The 16086-nt window shown below is 41.9% G+C and overlaps 1 protein-coding gene across 2 annotated transcripts in view; it reads right to left on the reverse strand.

The window, feature by feature from the left end:
- WDPCP (WD repeat containing planar cell polarity effector) overlaps positions 1-16086 on the reverse strand; it is a 392539-nt gene that overhangs the window by 89140 nt on the left and 287313 nt on the right. For both annotated transcript variants that reach the window (XM_075535189.1, XM_075535188.1), the window contains exon 14: positions 8664-8766. In XM_075535189.1, the coding sequence (XP_075391304.1) occupies positions 8664-8766 (103 nt within the window). The remainder of the gene's footprint in view (positions 1-8663; positions 8767-16086) is intronic.

Here is a 16086-nt window from a genome sequence, read left to right on the forward strand (position 1 = left end):
CAGATATGAGTTTTTACGATCTATTGTAACTGCTCCTACCAAGTTGTATAACAGATAACATCCTTGATGGATATGGACGTTATAGAATTTATCTGTATAAAAGAGTGAGAAACCAAAAATAAAACAATGCTGTCTAAAGAAAAAAATTACCAAGCTAGAAAATCCAAATGTTATCAATTTAAATTGCATGAACTATCGAGTACTTATAGTTTTTTTCCCATATTTCCTCTAAACAGATTTTCTTGAAAAGTATTACAAATCGGTATGTTGTTTATTTGTTAGAAGTAATGATCAGACTCAGAGCAATGGAAAAGAAATGAAAACCTAAAAGTAAAATCAGCATACAGACAACTGATTTTTGATAAGGGCCCAAAATATACCAAATTGGAAATGAATGCCCTCTTCAGCAAGTGGTGCTGGAAAAAATGAAGCAAGGTCCTTACCTCATTCAATACACAAGACTAAACTCAAGGTGGATCACAGACCTTGGGGTAAAACCCCAAACTATTAGGGCCATCAATGAGGGAATTGGGACCAACTGAGAACTTTAGCACAGGGAACACACAGGCTATCGGAAATAGGGAAGGACACGAATACAGAAAAGGGACAAAGTGACAAGTGGGATATCTGAAGATAAAACCTTTTTAGCGATGACACATCAGACAAAGGCCTTATTACTAAAATCTACAGTGTTCTGCTAGCTTACCAAAAAAACCCCAAAACTAATTGCACACTGAGGAGGTGGGCAAAGAACCTCAACAGAAGTTTCACAAGGGCAGAAATATTGCCAAGAAACATGAGAAAAATGTTCCCAATCATTAGCCTTAAAGAGAAATGCAAATTAAAGCCGAGATACCACCTAACACCCACAAAGACAGTCCAATTAAAAAAATCAGAAAGTAAGTGTTGGAGGGGCTGTGGTGAGGTAGGAACTCTCATCCACTGCTGGTGGATCTGTAGGTATGTACAGCCACTATGGAAATCAATTTGGCGATATCTAAAACAGATGGAAATTGAGCTACCATAGACCCAGCAAGCCCCCGACTGGGCATATACCCGGAAGAGCAAAGAAACAAACCACGGCTTGACTTTTGTGTTCCAGTGTTTATCGCGACATAATTCACAATTGCAAGGAGTTGGAAACAACCCACATCAATAGACAAATGGATTATAAAACTAGTACGTACATATAATGGAATACTACGCGTCCCTAAAAAGCACAGTGATGCATGGGAAGAATTGGAGGAAATTATGCTAAGTGAAGTAAACCAAGCAAAAAACGGCAAGTATAACGTGAGTCCACTAAGGTAAGCTTAAAAATGCAAAAGCGGCTTAGGGGAAAAGGCTACTGTATATGAACATTCCCAGGGAAAGGTCCAGGTACTATGGTAGGGACCAGACCCAATCCAGGAATCCATAAGGCAGCCAACTAAAAAGGATAGGAAAAGAAAGGGGGGGGGGAAGCCATGGGTAGAGGGGGAACAGGGCACTAACCCACCCAAGGGGAGGTGCAGAGTGGGTACCCAAAGCCCATCTGTAGGCAACTGGACTACCCCTTATGGAAGATGAGCCTGACGGGACAGTGTAGCAATGATGAAACATACAACTTTCCTCTAGTTGCTAAATGCTTCCTCCCCCTCGCCACCTCACCGAACATGATCCCAGCTCTTCCTTACAAATCTGGCTAGACCATAGGATGTACAATGGTACAGATAGGAACTGGAAACACAGGGAATCCAGGACAGGTGAAACCATCAAGACCAGTGGGGAGAGTGGCAATACTGGGAGGGTCGAGGAGGGGAAGGTAGAAAGGGGGAACCGATTATAGGGATCTACATATAACCTCCTCCCTGGGGGACAGACAACAGAAAAGTGGGTGAAGGGAGACATCGGACAGTGCAAGATATGACAAAATAATAATTTATAAATTATCAAGGGTTCATGAGGGAGGGGGAAAAATGAGCTGATGTCAGGGGTGTAAGTGGAGAGCAAATATTTTGAGAATGATGAGGGCAATGAATGTACAGATGTGCTTTACACAATTGATGTATGTATGGATTGTGATAAGAGTTGTATGAGCCCCTAATCAAATGATAAAAGATTAGTTGAAGGACATTTTCAATTCTTATTTTGTGCCATTGTGAACAGTGTTCTAACGGACATTGGTTAACATATGGCTGTTTGCTTTGCTGCTTTCCTATCTTTTGGGCACGGCTCTGACTCTGAGATCGTTCTCTTGGTCATATGGGAGAATGATGATGCTGTCTACCCCCACCAAGATCCACAGTATTAGAACCTTAGAGCATTGGAACCCTAGTCGTCGGCCAGTCTGCTTTACTGCGGGGGCTTTCATGTCGCTGTGAAGCTGGAAGCTGTGCCACTGGCACTTCAAATGTCGGCAGGGGCACTCATGGTGAGCAGGTTTCAGAGGGGCTTCCTAAGTAGAGACTTGGAAGAAGGAAAGAGTGGTCCACTTCTCAGGACTTAGTCATTGAAAACCTGATGAATAGCACTGGAACATTATCTGATACAGTGCCAGGAGATGAGCCCCTCCGGTTGGAAGAGTCTACCTGAATGACTGGGATGGAACCAAGGTTTGGGGGCTTCATTCGCTGATGATATCCTCTCCCAGCTGGTCTCTGCTGATGGGGCACGACCCAGATGAGAATGGCCCAGACAGTCTTAAAGAGCAAAGCTGAACAACTTTCACTACCAAAGAGACCTGGAACCCTTGTAGCAGAACAACAGAGGAGCAGAAGGAGAATGGGAAGCCAGAGCCTGGGACCCAGTCATGGATTTCCCAACCCAGGGAGCCAGCAAAGCTGAGTGCTACCATGCAGCAGGCTAGCAGGGAGCCTCGGGGCGTTTAGTTGGGGAAGCGAGGCTGCCGACTCCTGCGAGTGGAGCTGAGGTGAGTGCTTCAGCAGAGGCTTTTACTGGAGTGGGGTGCCTTGGGGCTATTAATTCAGGAACACAGGGTTGTTGACTCACTGAGGTGAATGCTCTCAGGTTGAGGCTTCCAGTGGAGTGAGGTTTGCCCCTGTGGGCATTCATGAGCAGACCTGGAAGAACTCTAACCTGTTCTCATAGACAACTACCCTGAGCATTTCTCCTGGCATTACAGCTGGATAACTTCTTTAACAAAGTCTTTAATCGTGAATTTTGTCTGTGAGTTCTGTGTAGTCATTGCAAGCAACACATCTACCACCCACCCCCCCCCACACACACACACAAAATTCACTCTCAGATGCAGTGTGGATAGATGTGAAAGGTATATAAAAATAGTGCTTTTAGAGCAGTGGTTCTCAACCTTCCTAAGACTGCGACCCTTTCATACAGTTCCTCAGGTTGTGGTGACCTCCCGCCACCATGAAATTATTTTCGTTGCTACTTCATAACTGTCATTTTGCTACTGTTATGAATCAGACGAACTCTGTGGAAGGGTCATTCAATCCCCAAAGGGGTGGTAGCCCACAGATTGAGAACCGCTGTTTTAGAGGAAAACAAGTGGTTTTCTCTGAGGCCTTAGAATAGAGAGTTCTCCAATAAGACACACCCACAAAAACCTAATCATTAAGGAAAATCTGAAATTAAATCATTGAGGTAGTTTATTGTGCCAACCTGGCCGATAAACACATGTGGGGTTAATTGAAGAGCAGAGGGATAAATGGCTCCGTGAGCCTTGCCTTTCTAGTTCTCAGGTCTCTTGCTTTCTGATGGTCAGACCAGGGTGCAGCTACCTTTGCCAGGTGGCAAGGCTCACTTCCTGCAAGACATCCCTGAGGAGAAGCCACATGGACCTACCCCGATGCAGCCCTGGGTGCTGGAGCAGCTGTGTGGAGACCCCTGCCAGCGCTGAGATGTTTACACATTCACTGACTCTGCTTTTCTCCTGCAGTTGGCTTCATTGGGTGTGTTTTGTGAGATGGAGGAGGACTTTGGATGAGTGTTGGACATATGGGTTAATGTCGGACTTGTGGGCTTGGGCAGCACTGGGTTGGGATGTTTTCTTGATGCGCACTTCACCTTTATGTAAAACTCTCTCTTGTATATGTGTTTCTGTGGATTTGTTTCTTTAAAGTACCCAGACTAACATAATCATATTATCATAAAGAATGCTTTTCATGAAAAGCCACTCTTAAGGGAAAAATTAAATCGGAGTGGGAGAAGGCATTTGTGATTCTTATGTCAGTATGTATTCATAAGCTATATGGAACTACTCCAAATCAGTAAGAAAGTTTACTAGATTTTAGTGGAGTAGAATTTCTTTACTTTTCTGTTACTTGTGTTAATATTTTTTTCACCTATAATAATGTAAAGAGCTTCAAAGATTGCCTCTACTGTATTTGTTACTCTAAAGTCTAGTGGAAAAGGCAGAATATGGGATGACTGAAGAAAGTTCTCAGAAAAGTAACTGGTTTTTTAAATATTGTTTTCTGAAATGGCTAGAGGGATATAGAGAATACTTATATCCCAGTTACATAATATCAACATTTCTACTAACATGATATGATTTCATCGTTTCCTTCAAAGTCATGTCTCATAAAAAATGCAAAATAGTATCTACTTCACATAGTTGTTACAGTGGGCTGAATTGTGATTCAAAAAATTACATTCAAATCCTAACCCTGAACCTGCCTATCGTTTGACTGAAGCTGAGCTATGAGGATTAGTTCAGTTATACCTGCAGGGTATAAATGGGACCTTATTTGGAAATAGCATCTTTACAGTTGTAATTAAGTTAAGATGAGGTTCCGAGATTGTAAATCATTACAAAAGCAGACAATTTACAGTCTTGGAAACTCAAAGGAGTATGTTCTCTCTGGATGGTTTTTATAAGTCAGAATTGCCGTGTGGCAGTGAGTTTGCTTTTGGTTTGACTGTGGCTTTTGGTTTGACTGTGACTGTAAGTCACTACAGGGGCAGACAGCCTCAGCTTTCTCTGGGAGAGTGGCTGATGGGTTTGAACTGTCAACCTCACAGTTAGCAACCAAACCATAACACATGTTGCTACCAGAACTCATTTTTAAGTCATGTAGTTGGTAATAGTTTCCTGGGGTTGCCATAATAAACATGTACTTTAAAATTAAACATGTACTTTAAAATAGTGTTTGGCCCATAATAAATATTACCTATTAATATTAGGAAGTATATCAAATACTTAGCAAGTCACAAGTTACAGCGTTAGGTCAAAGCTATTCTTATTTACTACTGTACTAATACTGACTGCTGTGTATTGAATTGTGTTCCCCTGAGGAAGAATCATAGGGGCGTGCTTATCTTCCTTGAGTCACACAAAGGAGAGCCCACCTCCATACCAGGTCAAGGTCAATTGCTACAAGCCAGAGGTCAGACATGCCTTCACATTCCATACATCTGCACCCTATTCTGATACCAATCATCCAGCTCTCATGGCTCTCTACTTGATTCAATAATTTCTTGCCTTACAGGACTCACAGGAAATACAATTATTGGGCCTATTAGGGAAAGTAAAACGAAAAAACCTTCACAGCCATTGAGTCGATGCTGACTCATAGTGGCCCTAGAGGACAGAGTAGAACTGCCCATGTGGCCTTCTGAGACTTTAATTGTTTATGGGAATAGAAAGCCCCATCTTTCTCCCCAGGAGTGGCTATGAGGTTCAAACTGCTGACCTTGTGGATTGCAGCCCAATGCATAACCACTAGGCCACCAGGGCTCCTATTAGAGAGCTACCAGCTTACAAAATGTTAAGGATTCAGTTCACCTATAATACCTCTTTCAGCCATACTGGCAGACATGTCTCTTTGGCCATCAGCCTGTCAGCCGTGCAGTCTCAGTTTCTGCCTTGTTCCACGGCTGGGAAGTCTGCTGCTTGGCCCCAACGCCCTGGTGTTGCTGTCTGTACTCTCCCAGGATCTTGCTGCTGCAGTCTCTGGTGCCCATGCTGTCTCTGACACATCAGACAGGGATGTCTCTCTCTCTCTCTCTCTCTCTCTCTCTCTCTCTCTCTCTCCCCCCACACACACACACACACACCACCCCCACCCCCACCCACCCCCCTGGTGGCTCTTATATCTTGATGGCTGTCAGATCTTCTCTCCTGTTTGTGAGCTTCTGAGATGGTTCATTTATATATGCAGTGGAATGACAAAACTGACCAATCCTTCTATTAGTGTTTCACAAACCTTACTTGCATTATCTCACCCAGTCATTTGGCAAGAATTACAAAGACATGGATAGAAGAATCACACCAAGTAATTTCACATCATATCTCCCTCTCTCCCCAAAACAAATGTTATTAAAAAAATAACCCTACTGTTTATACTTCAGTATAAGCCGACCTGAATATCAGCCAAGGCACCTAATTTTACCACAAAAACTGCATTAAAAATGTACTTAAAAACTTGGCTTATACAAGAATATATACAGTATTCCTGTGGTTAGAATCCCATGTGGGAATTTGGGGTTATGTTAAATGGGACAGGATTAATGTAGCATGTCTAAGTCACTCTCTTTTAAACCTTACTGTGAATTGAGAGCAGATCACCAGTTAGTTTTACGTTCAGCAATTCATCCACGTTTCATCCCCCTCACCCAGGAAGTCCTCACAAGGTCCCATCATTATCTCACTAGCCCCTCCCACTTTGGGGGAGTGGGGACCTTCTCCTTTTGATCTCGAGTAGTTCATTATTCTAAGGCTTACAGAAGTCATTAGTGTCTTTGTTCCCCTTCTCAATCTAAGTTTGTTTGAACCATGGGGGGAGTTGAGTTCCAGCCCTGAAAGGTGACCAGGGGCCATAGTCTTGAGGGAGCTATTAGTTTCCATTTGACCAGTAAGCTTGGACTTGATGATTCAGAGTTTTGTTGTTCCAAGTTTTTCTCCTAACTCCATCCTCTCACTGCCATTGAGTCAACACCGACTCCTAGCGAACCCCTGTGAGTTTCTGAGACACTTCTGGAGTAGAAAACCCAGTTCTTTCTCTGGAGGAGCTGCTGGCAGCTTTGAACTGCTGACCCTACGGCTCGCAGCCCAACACGTAACTACTACATATACCACCAGAGCTCCTTCCAGGGTCTTCTCATGCGTTCCCTCAGAGCAGTTGGGAGTGGCCGCAGGGCACCAACTGGTTGGTCTGTTCTTAGGCTTGTGGAGGCTGAAGTTTGTGAGGCTCATGAGCACCTGGCTTCATTGTTTCCAGGTGGCTTTCAACTTTCATCACTTTCTTTCCTCGACAGGTAGAGACCAATCGTTGCACCTTCCATAGCCCTATGCTCACTAGCCGTTAAGTCCTACTTGTTGAGTGAGCAGTATCTTTTGAGATCTGAAAGACGTGAAACAAGCTAGCAGGCAAACAGAGTTGGGCAGAGAGATGCCAAGTCACATGAAGATTTCTCAGGAGCCGAAGTTCACTAGATTTCAGAAATGACATAGAGAATCCTTCCTCTAGCCTCCTAAACTGAGATAATGAATGTAGGTTTGTTAAAGCTGCAGAGCTCGGGTGTCCTGCTACAGCAGCCCTAGGTGACTAAGACACTGAATGTCGACGGTCCCTTAGGCATCCGTTTGAAAGCGAGCTGTGGGCCGCGTGGGTTCTATCAATGTGGAACTCTCAGGATGAGGCAGGAGATGGACGCAGCTTACTGGGAACGGTCAAGCCTGGCGTTCAGGTTTAGAGCAGCCCGGCAGAGTGGCTTTGAGTCCTGCAGTGCCACCTGTCAGATTAGGCTCTCTAGTGGTAAAGGTTCGAACAAAGCCTACAATTGGTCCCTTTGGCTACAACTAGTTTTTTTTTTCTTAAGGCACAACAAAGAGGTTCACTAGAATATTTTTGTGCAAATTAAGAAGTGGAAATACTATCAAAACATTTTTGGTTCATTGGAGTTCCACAGAGAAATGAATCAATTACAATTCTGAGGTCATTTTGCTTGATTTCAGAATAGGAACTATCAGGATGGCCGTGTCAATACTCACAGGTCAGGTAACGTTAGATAAAATGACTTTAGAAAAAGGAAGCTTATGCTGATAGGATCGTTTTAAGAAAACGGTCTTATTCTGCACTTAAAGCTTTAGTGGACCTTCTTTTAGATCTGGTCTGGGCTTCGGAGTCGTGCTCGTTGCATGACTGCACTAGAAGGACGGCTGCTGTGTGTCATGGCGCTGCTTCTGACTCGTGGCCACACCACATGCCCCAGAGTTTCCGCCCATGACAGGATCCAGTGCCTGCTAGCAGAGGCAATCACCCCCACACTGACGGCCCATGGAAGAGAGTCGTCATTTTAAATGTGACATGTTTGTGTATAAATAAAGGACTATAGGAGCTCCTGTGCTGGTTAATTTCAATGACAGCACTAATGATAACAAACTTCCCCCCACATCCTATGAACAGTGTCCTGTGTATTTTACTAAATGGTGACTGAAGTAACTTTTCAAAGTAGTACTGAAATAAGTAATATTATTAATTTTCAAATCAACAGACTTTCAAGTTATATATCCAGATTGTATTATTTGTGAAGGCTTCGTTCTTATATTTTAAAGATACCTTGCCTATAAAAAAGAAGGTAATTCAAAAAAAAGAAGGTAATTCAAATTAACCAACCATGCTTTAAAAACAAATAGAAATAGTACTGAAAAAAATAGATTAGAACAAAAAATACTTGAAAAACCCAGCATGAATTCTTACCAACTCCAGAGGTTATTGATTCTGCATCAATGTCACTAGCTCTTTTCCTTGCCACTTCAGCTAGTGCCAATTCACCCTTATCTAGTGCAAAGTAATGGATGTCCTGCGGAAATAAAAGAAAAATAAAGGATTAATCCAAAATTAATCTCAGTTGAGTTACAAAAGAGATTTAAAAAAAGAAAGTTATTGTTCATATTTTAAGACAAAGTAGATTAAAATTTTTTTTGGTATTTTAGTACACTTAGGTTTATTCTATTCCTAGTACAAGGAAATTTTTGTGCAGATTACAGCTATAACTAAAGGCAATTAATTAAATCAAGTACTCTAGGCCACTGGGGGGGTGGGGTGAAATTCAAGTGTTTTTTTTTTAATACAAGCTTTTAACAAAATATTTGCTATGCTCGTTTTCCCCTCCAGAAAATGATAACCTTCTCTCCTTGGTGCAATTTTATAACTTGAGATTCTTCAATAAATTTTATACTAAGCACTATCCAAGGAATATTACAGATATTTGTCTCCAGTATTTATGTCTGACACATATTACTTTGTTAATATTGCTATTACTGCCACTACTATTATTTTGAAATCCTTCCATCCACAAATACTTAGTGCCTTATAAATGCTGTCACCATGCATTTGTCAGACTGTGGTGGCTTATGAGTGCCTGTGTTGTGAAAAGCTATGTCATCAGTGGTTCAAATACTAGCAGGTTCACCCAGGAGGGCAGCTTTCAGTGGAGCCTGCAAACTGCGAGTGGCCTTGAAATCTACTTCTGAAAAACAACAACAACAACAAAACCCTGACCACGGAAAACTTTATTAATAGCAGCAGAGCACTGCTGGAAGATGCACTCCTCAGTTTGAGAACAGCTGCCTCCGTAAAGCCGAGTTGACCTTAGTAACATGGAGAGAGCAAGCAAAGCTTTTTGGAACCTTCATTGCTGATGTGGCACAACTCAGAAGAAGAAGAAACAGCAGCAAACATGCGTTAGTGATAGGAATATGGAATACATGAACTGTGAATCTAGGAATATGGAAAACTACTAGAAAATGAAATGGAACGCTTAATGATCGAAGTCCTAAGCACTAGTGAGCGAAAATGGATGAGTACGGGCCATTTTGAATTAGATGATCAAATGATCACCTATGCCAGGAGGGACAATTCGAAGAGGAATGATGTCGCATTCATTTTGAAGAAGACCATTTCGAGCTCCAGCCTGAAGTCCAGCGGTGGCTACATGAAGCAGAGCTTGGCAGCAGGAAGGCTTGTGAACAGCTTGCAATAAGCAGGTGACGCAGCTTTGCTTGCTCAAAGCAGAGAACCTGAAGCACTTACTAACGTAGATCGGAGACTTACAATACCAGGTATGGATTACATCTCTATGCACTGAAAACAGACATCCTCACAAATGAATCAGTATGTAATATTAAGATAATATTTGATTTCATTTTACTTAAATCTGCAAGGAGAGCTCCTGGAAACAGCAGTCAAGAAACCAAATGACAATGCATTGGGCAAATCTATGAAAGACTTAAAAAGTGGACCAAGGTGCACCTGACTCAACCCATGGTATTTTCAATTGTTACATACACATGAAAGTTGGAAAGTGAATAGGAAGAATGAAGAAGACTTGATGCATTGGAATTGGTGAAGGATACTGAAAGTTCTATTAAAGTGCCAGAAGAAGCAAATCCGTCTTGAAAGAAGTCCAGTCAGAAAGCTCCTTAGAAGTGATACTGGTAAGACTTCAGTTCATGTACTTTGGACGTGTTATCAGGAGAGGTCAGTCCCTGGAGTAGAAGATCATGCTTAGTAAAGGAGAAGGTCGGAGACAAAAGGAAGACCCTCCCTGAGATGGACTGACTCAGTGGCTGTAAGAACGAATGGAAACACAGGGAGTATGAGGATGGCGCACGACCAGGCAGTAGTCTATTCGATGCGTCAGACAAGTTCTTTCAACAACATTAACTTAGACTTCATTGAATGGACAGCAAAAGGCCACGCCCAGGCTAATCCTGCCTTTTCCCTGACTCTGAAGTAAAATTTAGTATTTATTTATTTAATTCAAAAAGAAGAGTCATTAATTCCTGTGTGCCAGATATCAAAAGGAATTTGGTATGAAGCACAAAGTCCATTGCCCCTTATGCATACAGGCCTTTTCCAGCTCCGAATTTTGCATTTGTTTCCTTAAAGTGTTCTTCAAATCATGTCAGTTTCAGCTCCTGGGCAGATGTCCAACCAGGTGGATCGTCAGTAGTGAACCTAAGATGTTCACAATCATGTGTCTGGCAGGAAGGCACCAGGAGACCCTGTGACCTTGTACAGTCCCAATCTCTTCGGGGCATGAATTGCATGACGCTGAAATGGCATCTAACAAATACAAATGGACGACCTGGGTGACAACAGATTTGAAAATTGTCACGCTGATAAATCCCAACCCTTGTTGACATTCAGCCAGGGTTATCTAGCTGGTGGTAATGGTTTCAGAAATGCTAGGTATAAATGTTTTCCTAATTTGGAGGCAAGCTTTCATGATTTCAACGATTAAGAAGAATGAATCATTTGGTTTCTGTCACTCTCAATGACAGTTTTATAGTTTACTATTTGCCACTTTGACTTATATTAGTATCATCACTTAGCACTATTAAGTGAAAGTGGCTTACACGAAACCCAAGATGACAAACACTGATAGTCTTTGGCCATTATCCACGTTTCAATTTTACATGTCTCTGGTAAATATAGTCTAAGACCTAAAAAACAAAAAAACCCAACAATAGCACAACAAAAATTTATTATTCACTTTTTAAGATGACTTTTTTTGAATGTGCTACTGGAACAAGTATGAAAATTCACAACACAAAATATTTAAAGATAAAAGCCTTGAATAGATTATTCACAGTTTGGAATAGAGAATCACTGATAGCTATAGCTAACTATTATATTAATGCTATAATTTTTTTATTCTTATAAGATTTGGGGGAAACTCATTTTGTATGAGACATAGAAGCACTTACAAAACACATAATAGCTTATACATATTTAAAATTGCATGTCTTAGCCTCTCTGTGATACTTAATGAGTTCAAATTGAGGAGTGATTCTAATTTTCACTCATAGGTTTATAGGTTTAGAACTTGTCCAAAATGGCCCTTGAGGTATTGAAACTCATGCTTCTCTATTTCAAGTGATATTAGTAATGTATTAATAAATTATTTTTTCTTATTTGACTTGAGAAGAAAACAATTATGTTAAATAATTTTAATTTATCTCATGGTTATATTAATATAAACAGAAGTTTTACTAACCAATTCTTAATATTTTCATTAAAATCTCAATATTGCCTATATTAGGTCAAAACACTAAAAATTAAACACAGATGAGAAAAATTTACATTTCATGTTACCGAGTGAAGAATTCACTTAAATTGTCACATATTATCATACTAGAATAATGAAGTTGGAGGAACAGTTATATTAATTGGTCTTCCTTGTACGTGTAGATGTTATCCTATGACATAGTATGGTCCTTTAAGGGAGATCTTGAGATGTCCTTCTGGAGGATGAATGTGAGGCCAGGCCTCTTGGATTGGTCACGCCTGCACATAAATCATCCGATTGCCACTCAGAATGGCCAGTGCCTGTCCATTTCAGCTCCCTCATGCTCACAAAGTGGATCTGTAGGCGTCCCATTTTGTTTTATATGAACTCCAATTTTCTTAGATTCATACTTTGCGCATTCCACTTTGATTATGAATGGATGTTTGCACTTGTTTCTCATTTTGAATCCTGTCTTTTCAGCAAAGACAGTCCTGCAGATTTTGCTTCATTCATGTCTTTAAGGTTAACTCAGCTTTGAGGAGAAGGTTCTTCCCAAATTGTCTTTTAAATGCTTTCCAACCCGAGGGATTATCTTCTGGCACTGTATCAGACGATGTTCCACTGCTTTTCATAAAGCTTTCAGTGGCCACTCTGCAGAATTGGCCTGCCTCTTCCTTCGTCCATTTCCGGTCACAGTCTGGAAGCTCCACCGGAGCACAGTCATGATGGGTGAGCCTGCTGCTATTTGAAATACTGGTGGCATGGTTTATAGCACCACAGCCACACGCAGGCCACCACAGGAGGGCAAGCTGGCAGGTGAGCGGAGGGTATTTAGGGGCTGCTTAAACCACTACCTCTCCCCTTGAGCTCCAGTTTACACCTTTGGTGCTCCCCTGACTGCTGGGATGCTGTATGCTGTCAGTGCTTAACTGAGCCACCCAGAGGCCCCCAAATAAAGAAAACGGTAAACAGTATGAAGCAAATGCACATATATCAAAATGGTAACATAACCACGCAAAATGCTTTTTTGAAAAACTCGATTTTTTTCATTTAAAAAGATAATTCAAATTCTTTTGAGCTATACAAGGGTGTTTTTACCTTTCACTCTTATGTAATGAAGAAGAAACTGTAAAGGGATATTAGACCATTTTCATAATTATACTAATAGTAATATTTGCTGGAATACTCTGAAATTATTTTCAGTTAATACTGTGAAAGAGGTAAGTAAACTACAATCCATGAGCCTAGATAAGCCTATGATCTGCTTTTGCAAATAAAATTGCTTTTTTGTTTGTTTTTGTAAAAGTTTTATTTACACAGTTATACTCATTTGTTTCCATATGGTATCTAGCTGTTTTTGAGCTACAATGGCCAATGTAAATAGTAACAGTAGAGACTGTGACCCATACAGCTAGAATTATTTACTGTCTGTGTCATTTTCCATCAGACTCCTGGAAACATAGTGAGCAATGAGCCCTGTGAGTTCTGGTTGTGTCACCAGGCTGCATGGGGAATGCAGGCCTTGGGTTCCATAGCTTGAGTGGGTTCTGGGTCAGGTGCCTCGCTGGGCACCTGGGTGGTATGGACTTCAGGTTGGATTCTGAGCACTGCAGGACTGACAGGAGTGTGGCTCTGAGCTGTTGGAGAATATGTGCCTGCACCTTCTTCCCCAAGCTTAACTTTCTCCTGAAGCCTCACAGATGTTTGAATTACTGACTTACTTAAACCTCAAGCAGTTTTCTGAGGTCACAGGTCACCCGGTCCCTCTTTCATGCAAATTCTTCCCTAATTGTTGCACTCCCTGCGCCCCCAACAACTAAGACTTCTTAATGATATGGTTGTGTCCATGTCTGGGGCTTCCTGGCACCGCAGAAGCCAAAGAAGCTGTACTAACAAGGTCATCCTCAAAGACTATAAGTCAACTATCAGGGAAAACATGGTGAACGATAGGTGTAAAAACATTACCATCTGGATACTCTTTAAAAGAATAAAGCAAAGCCCAGCACACAACAACTTAAAATTTATAAAGTCTAGCTTCCATTAACAATCCTAGATATAAGCAGACAAAAGGAAATGTGACCCTAACCAGAGTAAAATTAGTCTCTTGAAACAGACCCAGAATTGACATAGGTCACAGAATTAGCAGACAAGCACTTTACACAGCCATTCCAAAGTATGCATGTGGGTGATACATAGTTGCACATGAATTTACAGGAAAATATAAATATAATGAGAGCTTGAAGGTTTGAAAATATCAAAATGAAGTTAGAAATTCAAGATCCAAAATGGAAAATTCACTGAATGGGATTAAGAGCAAATTAGACACTCATAACAAGAGGTCAGTAAACTTGAAGACAATAAAAGCTATACAAAATAAAGCAACCTGAATGAACTAAGCAGAGCTTGCAAGAACTTAAGAGAAATTAAGAGGCTCAGCAGAGAAAATGAGAAGGCAGAACTAATTTTTTTAAACATAGTGGATGAAGAGTTCCCAAATATGATGAAAACTATTCACCCATAATAGAAACTAAAAAAAACACACTATAAACACCACACATAAATACACTTAAAGCAAAATAAACATTTACATTGTTGAAAATTATTAACAAAGATAAAATCCTAAAAGAAATCCTGCACTCAGGCAGGGTCGGAGCCGGGAAAAAAAATCCTAGGAAAATGACACATCATGTACAGAGAAGTGGGGAGAACAGGCCATCTGAAATGTCCATTTAAAAAATAGAATTCAGGGGAGACGGCAGAAGATGGCATCTAGTTAGATGCACCCACCTGGAGCTCCTGCTGCCAGACCAGAAAATTGGGAGGTAAAGTGAAGGAGACTGGGAAGTGGAGTTCTGAAATTAAAATCAGGGTACTGGGGTCTGTCCTGAACCCCACTCTTTAATTTCAACTCATAAAGCGAGCAGAGAACATGGTAAATCACTCTAGGTTGGGTGTGCTGGGCTTTGGGGCTCCGGCTGAGCAACTATCAGAGCCCTAGTTTGGCAGTGAGTAGAGATTTCCTCAGGCTGATGCCCCAAAGGGAACATAATCCCAGACAGGAGGAGAACCTCTGAAAGCTCGTCACAGGACCCCATAGCAGAGCTCCCCATGCTGTTAACTGCCTTGAGCTCATAGCCTGGGGATTGGGTATGTGGGTAGTCATAGATTTGGAGCAATTGAAAAGACGTAAGAAGTCAGGTGGCTGAGAGGCAGAAAATAAGCAGATAGTCATAGTCCAGGGGGCGAATTCAGTTCCAGTTGGGTGAGAGGAAAACAGCCTCTCTGATAAGCTGCAAATCCCCCTCCGGGGGTCAGCGTGACACCCCCCCAAATCAGGGTACCTCATAAGCCCAATATAAAAAAAAGAGACAGAAAATATTTTCTCAGTAAAAACTGCAAATCCCTGGCTCATTGTTTAACTCTATGACAATTGGTAGAAGGATTCCTATAACATATATTAGCATAATAAGTGATCCCAGGCTAAGGAAGGCTAGAAGTTAGCTACAGAGCCCAGAGGCTATCAACATAACAAAGACCCCTTGGAGCAAGCCTCCCTTTCAGAATAAAAATCCAATTCCAGCTGACGGGGCGGAGGGGGGGGGGGTGGTGTGTGTGTGTGTGTGTGTGTGTGTGTGTGTGTTGGGGGAACGGGAGGAGGAACACACCTCTGAGCTATTAGGGAGTCAGCCATCCTGGGACCAGCTAGAACAATAAGCCCAGCGGGTGGGGGGGAGCTAATGCCCACTTTCTGTGATCCTATACCATCTGGGAAGGTCCTGCCTGTCCTGGGGCCCTATTCAGGGCTGAGGGAACACCCCCCACACACACACACACACACTCCTGCTGCAGTGCTACATACAGCACAAGGTAGCTATACTAGTAAACTCCAGTGCTCAACACCGCTGCGGGAACAGCTGTCTGGCCTCTGCTGTGATCTTGCCTTCGAGGGTAATTCCGCCCTACAACTGAGGGACCCTACACCAAGTGGGCACACAACCCTGCTACCTTGAGGCAGGGTTGGAACTCCTCCAGTCACATAGGCAGGTGATCTAGTCGCAGTTATCTCCTTACCACTCTTTTTTTTTTTTTAATTTTTATTTTTTTAAA

This window comes from Tenrec ecaudatus, chromosome 17 (genome assembly GCF_050624435.1).
Source record: "Tenrec ecaudatus isolate mTenEca1 chromosome 17, mTenEca1.hap1, whole genome shotgun sequence".
Classification (NCBI taxonomy): Eukaryota; Metazoa; Chordata; class Mammalia; order Afrosoricida; family Tenrecidae; genus Tenrec; species Tenrec ecaudatus.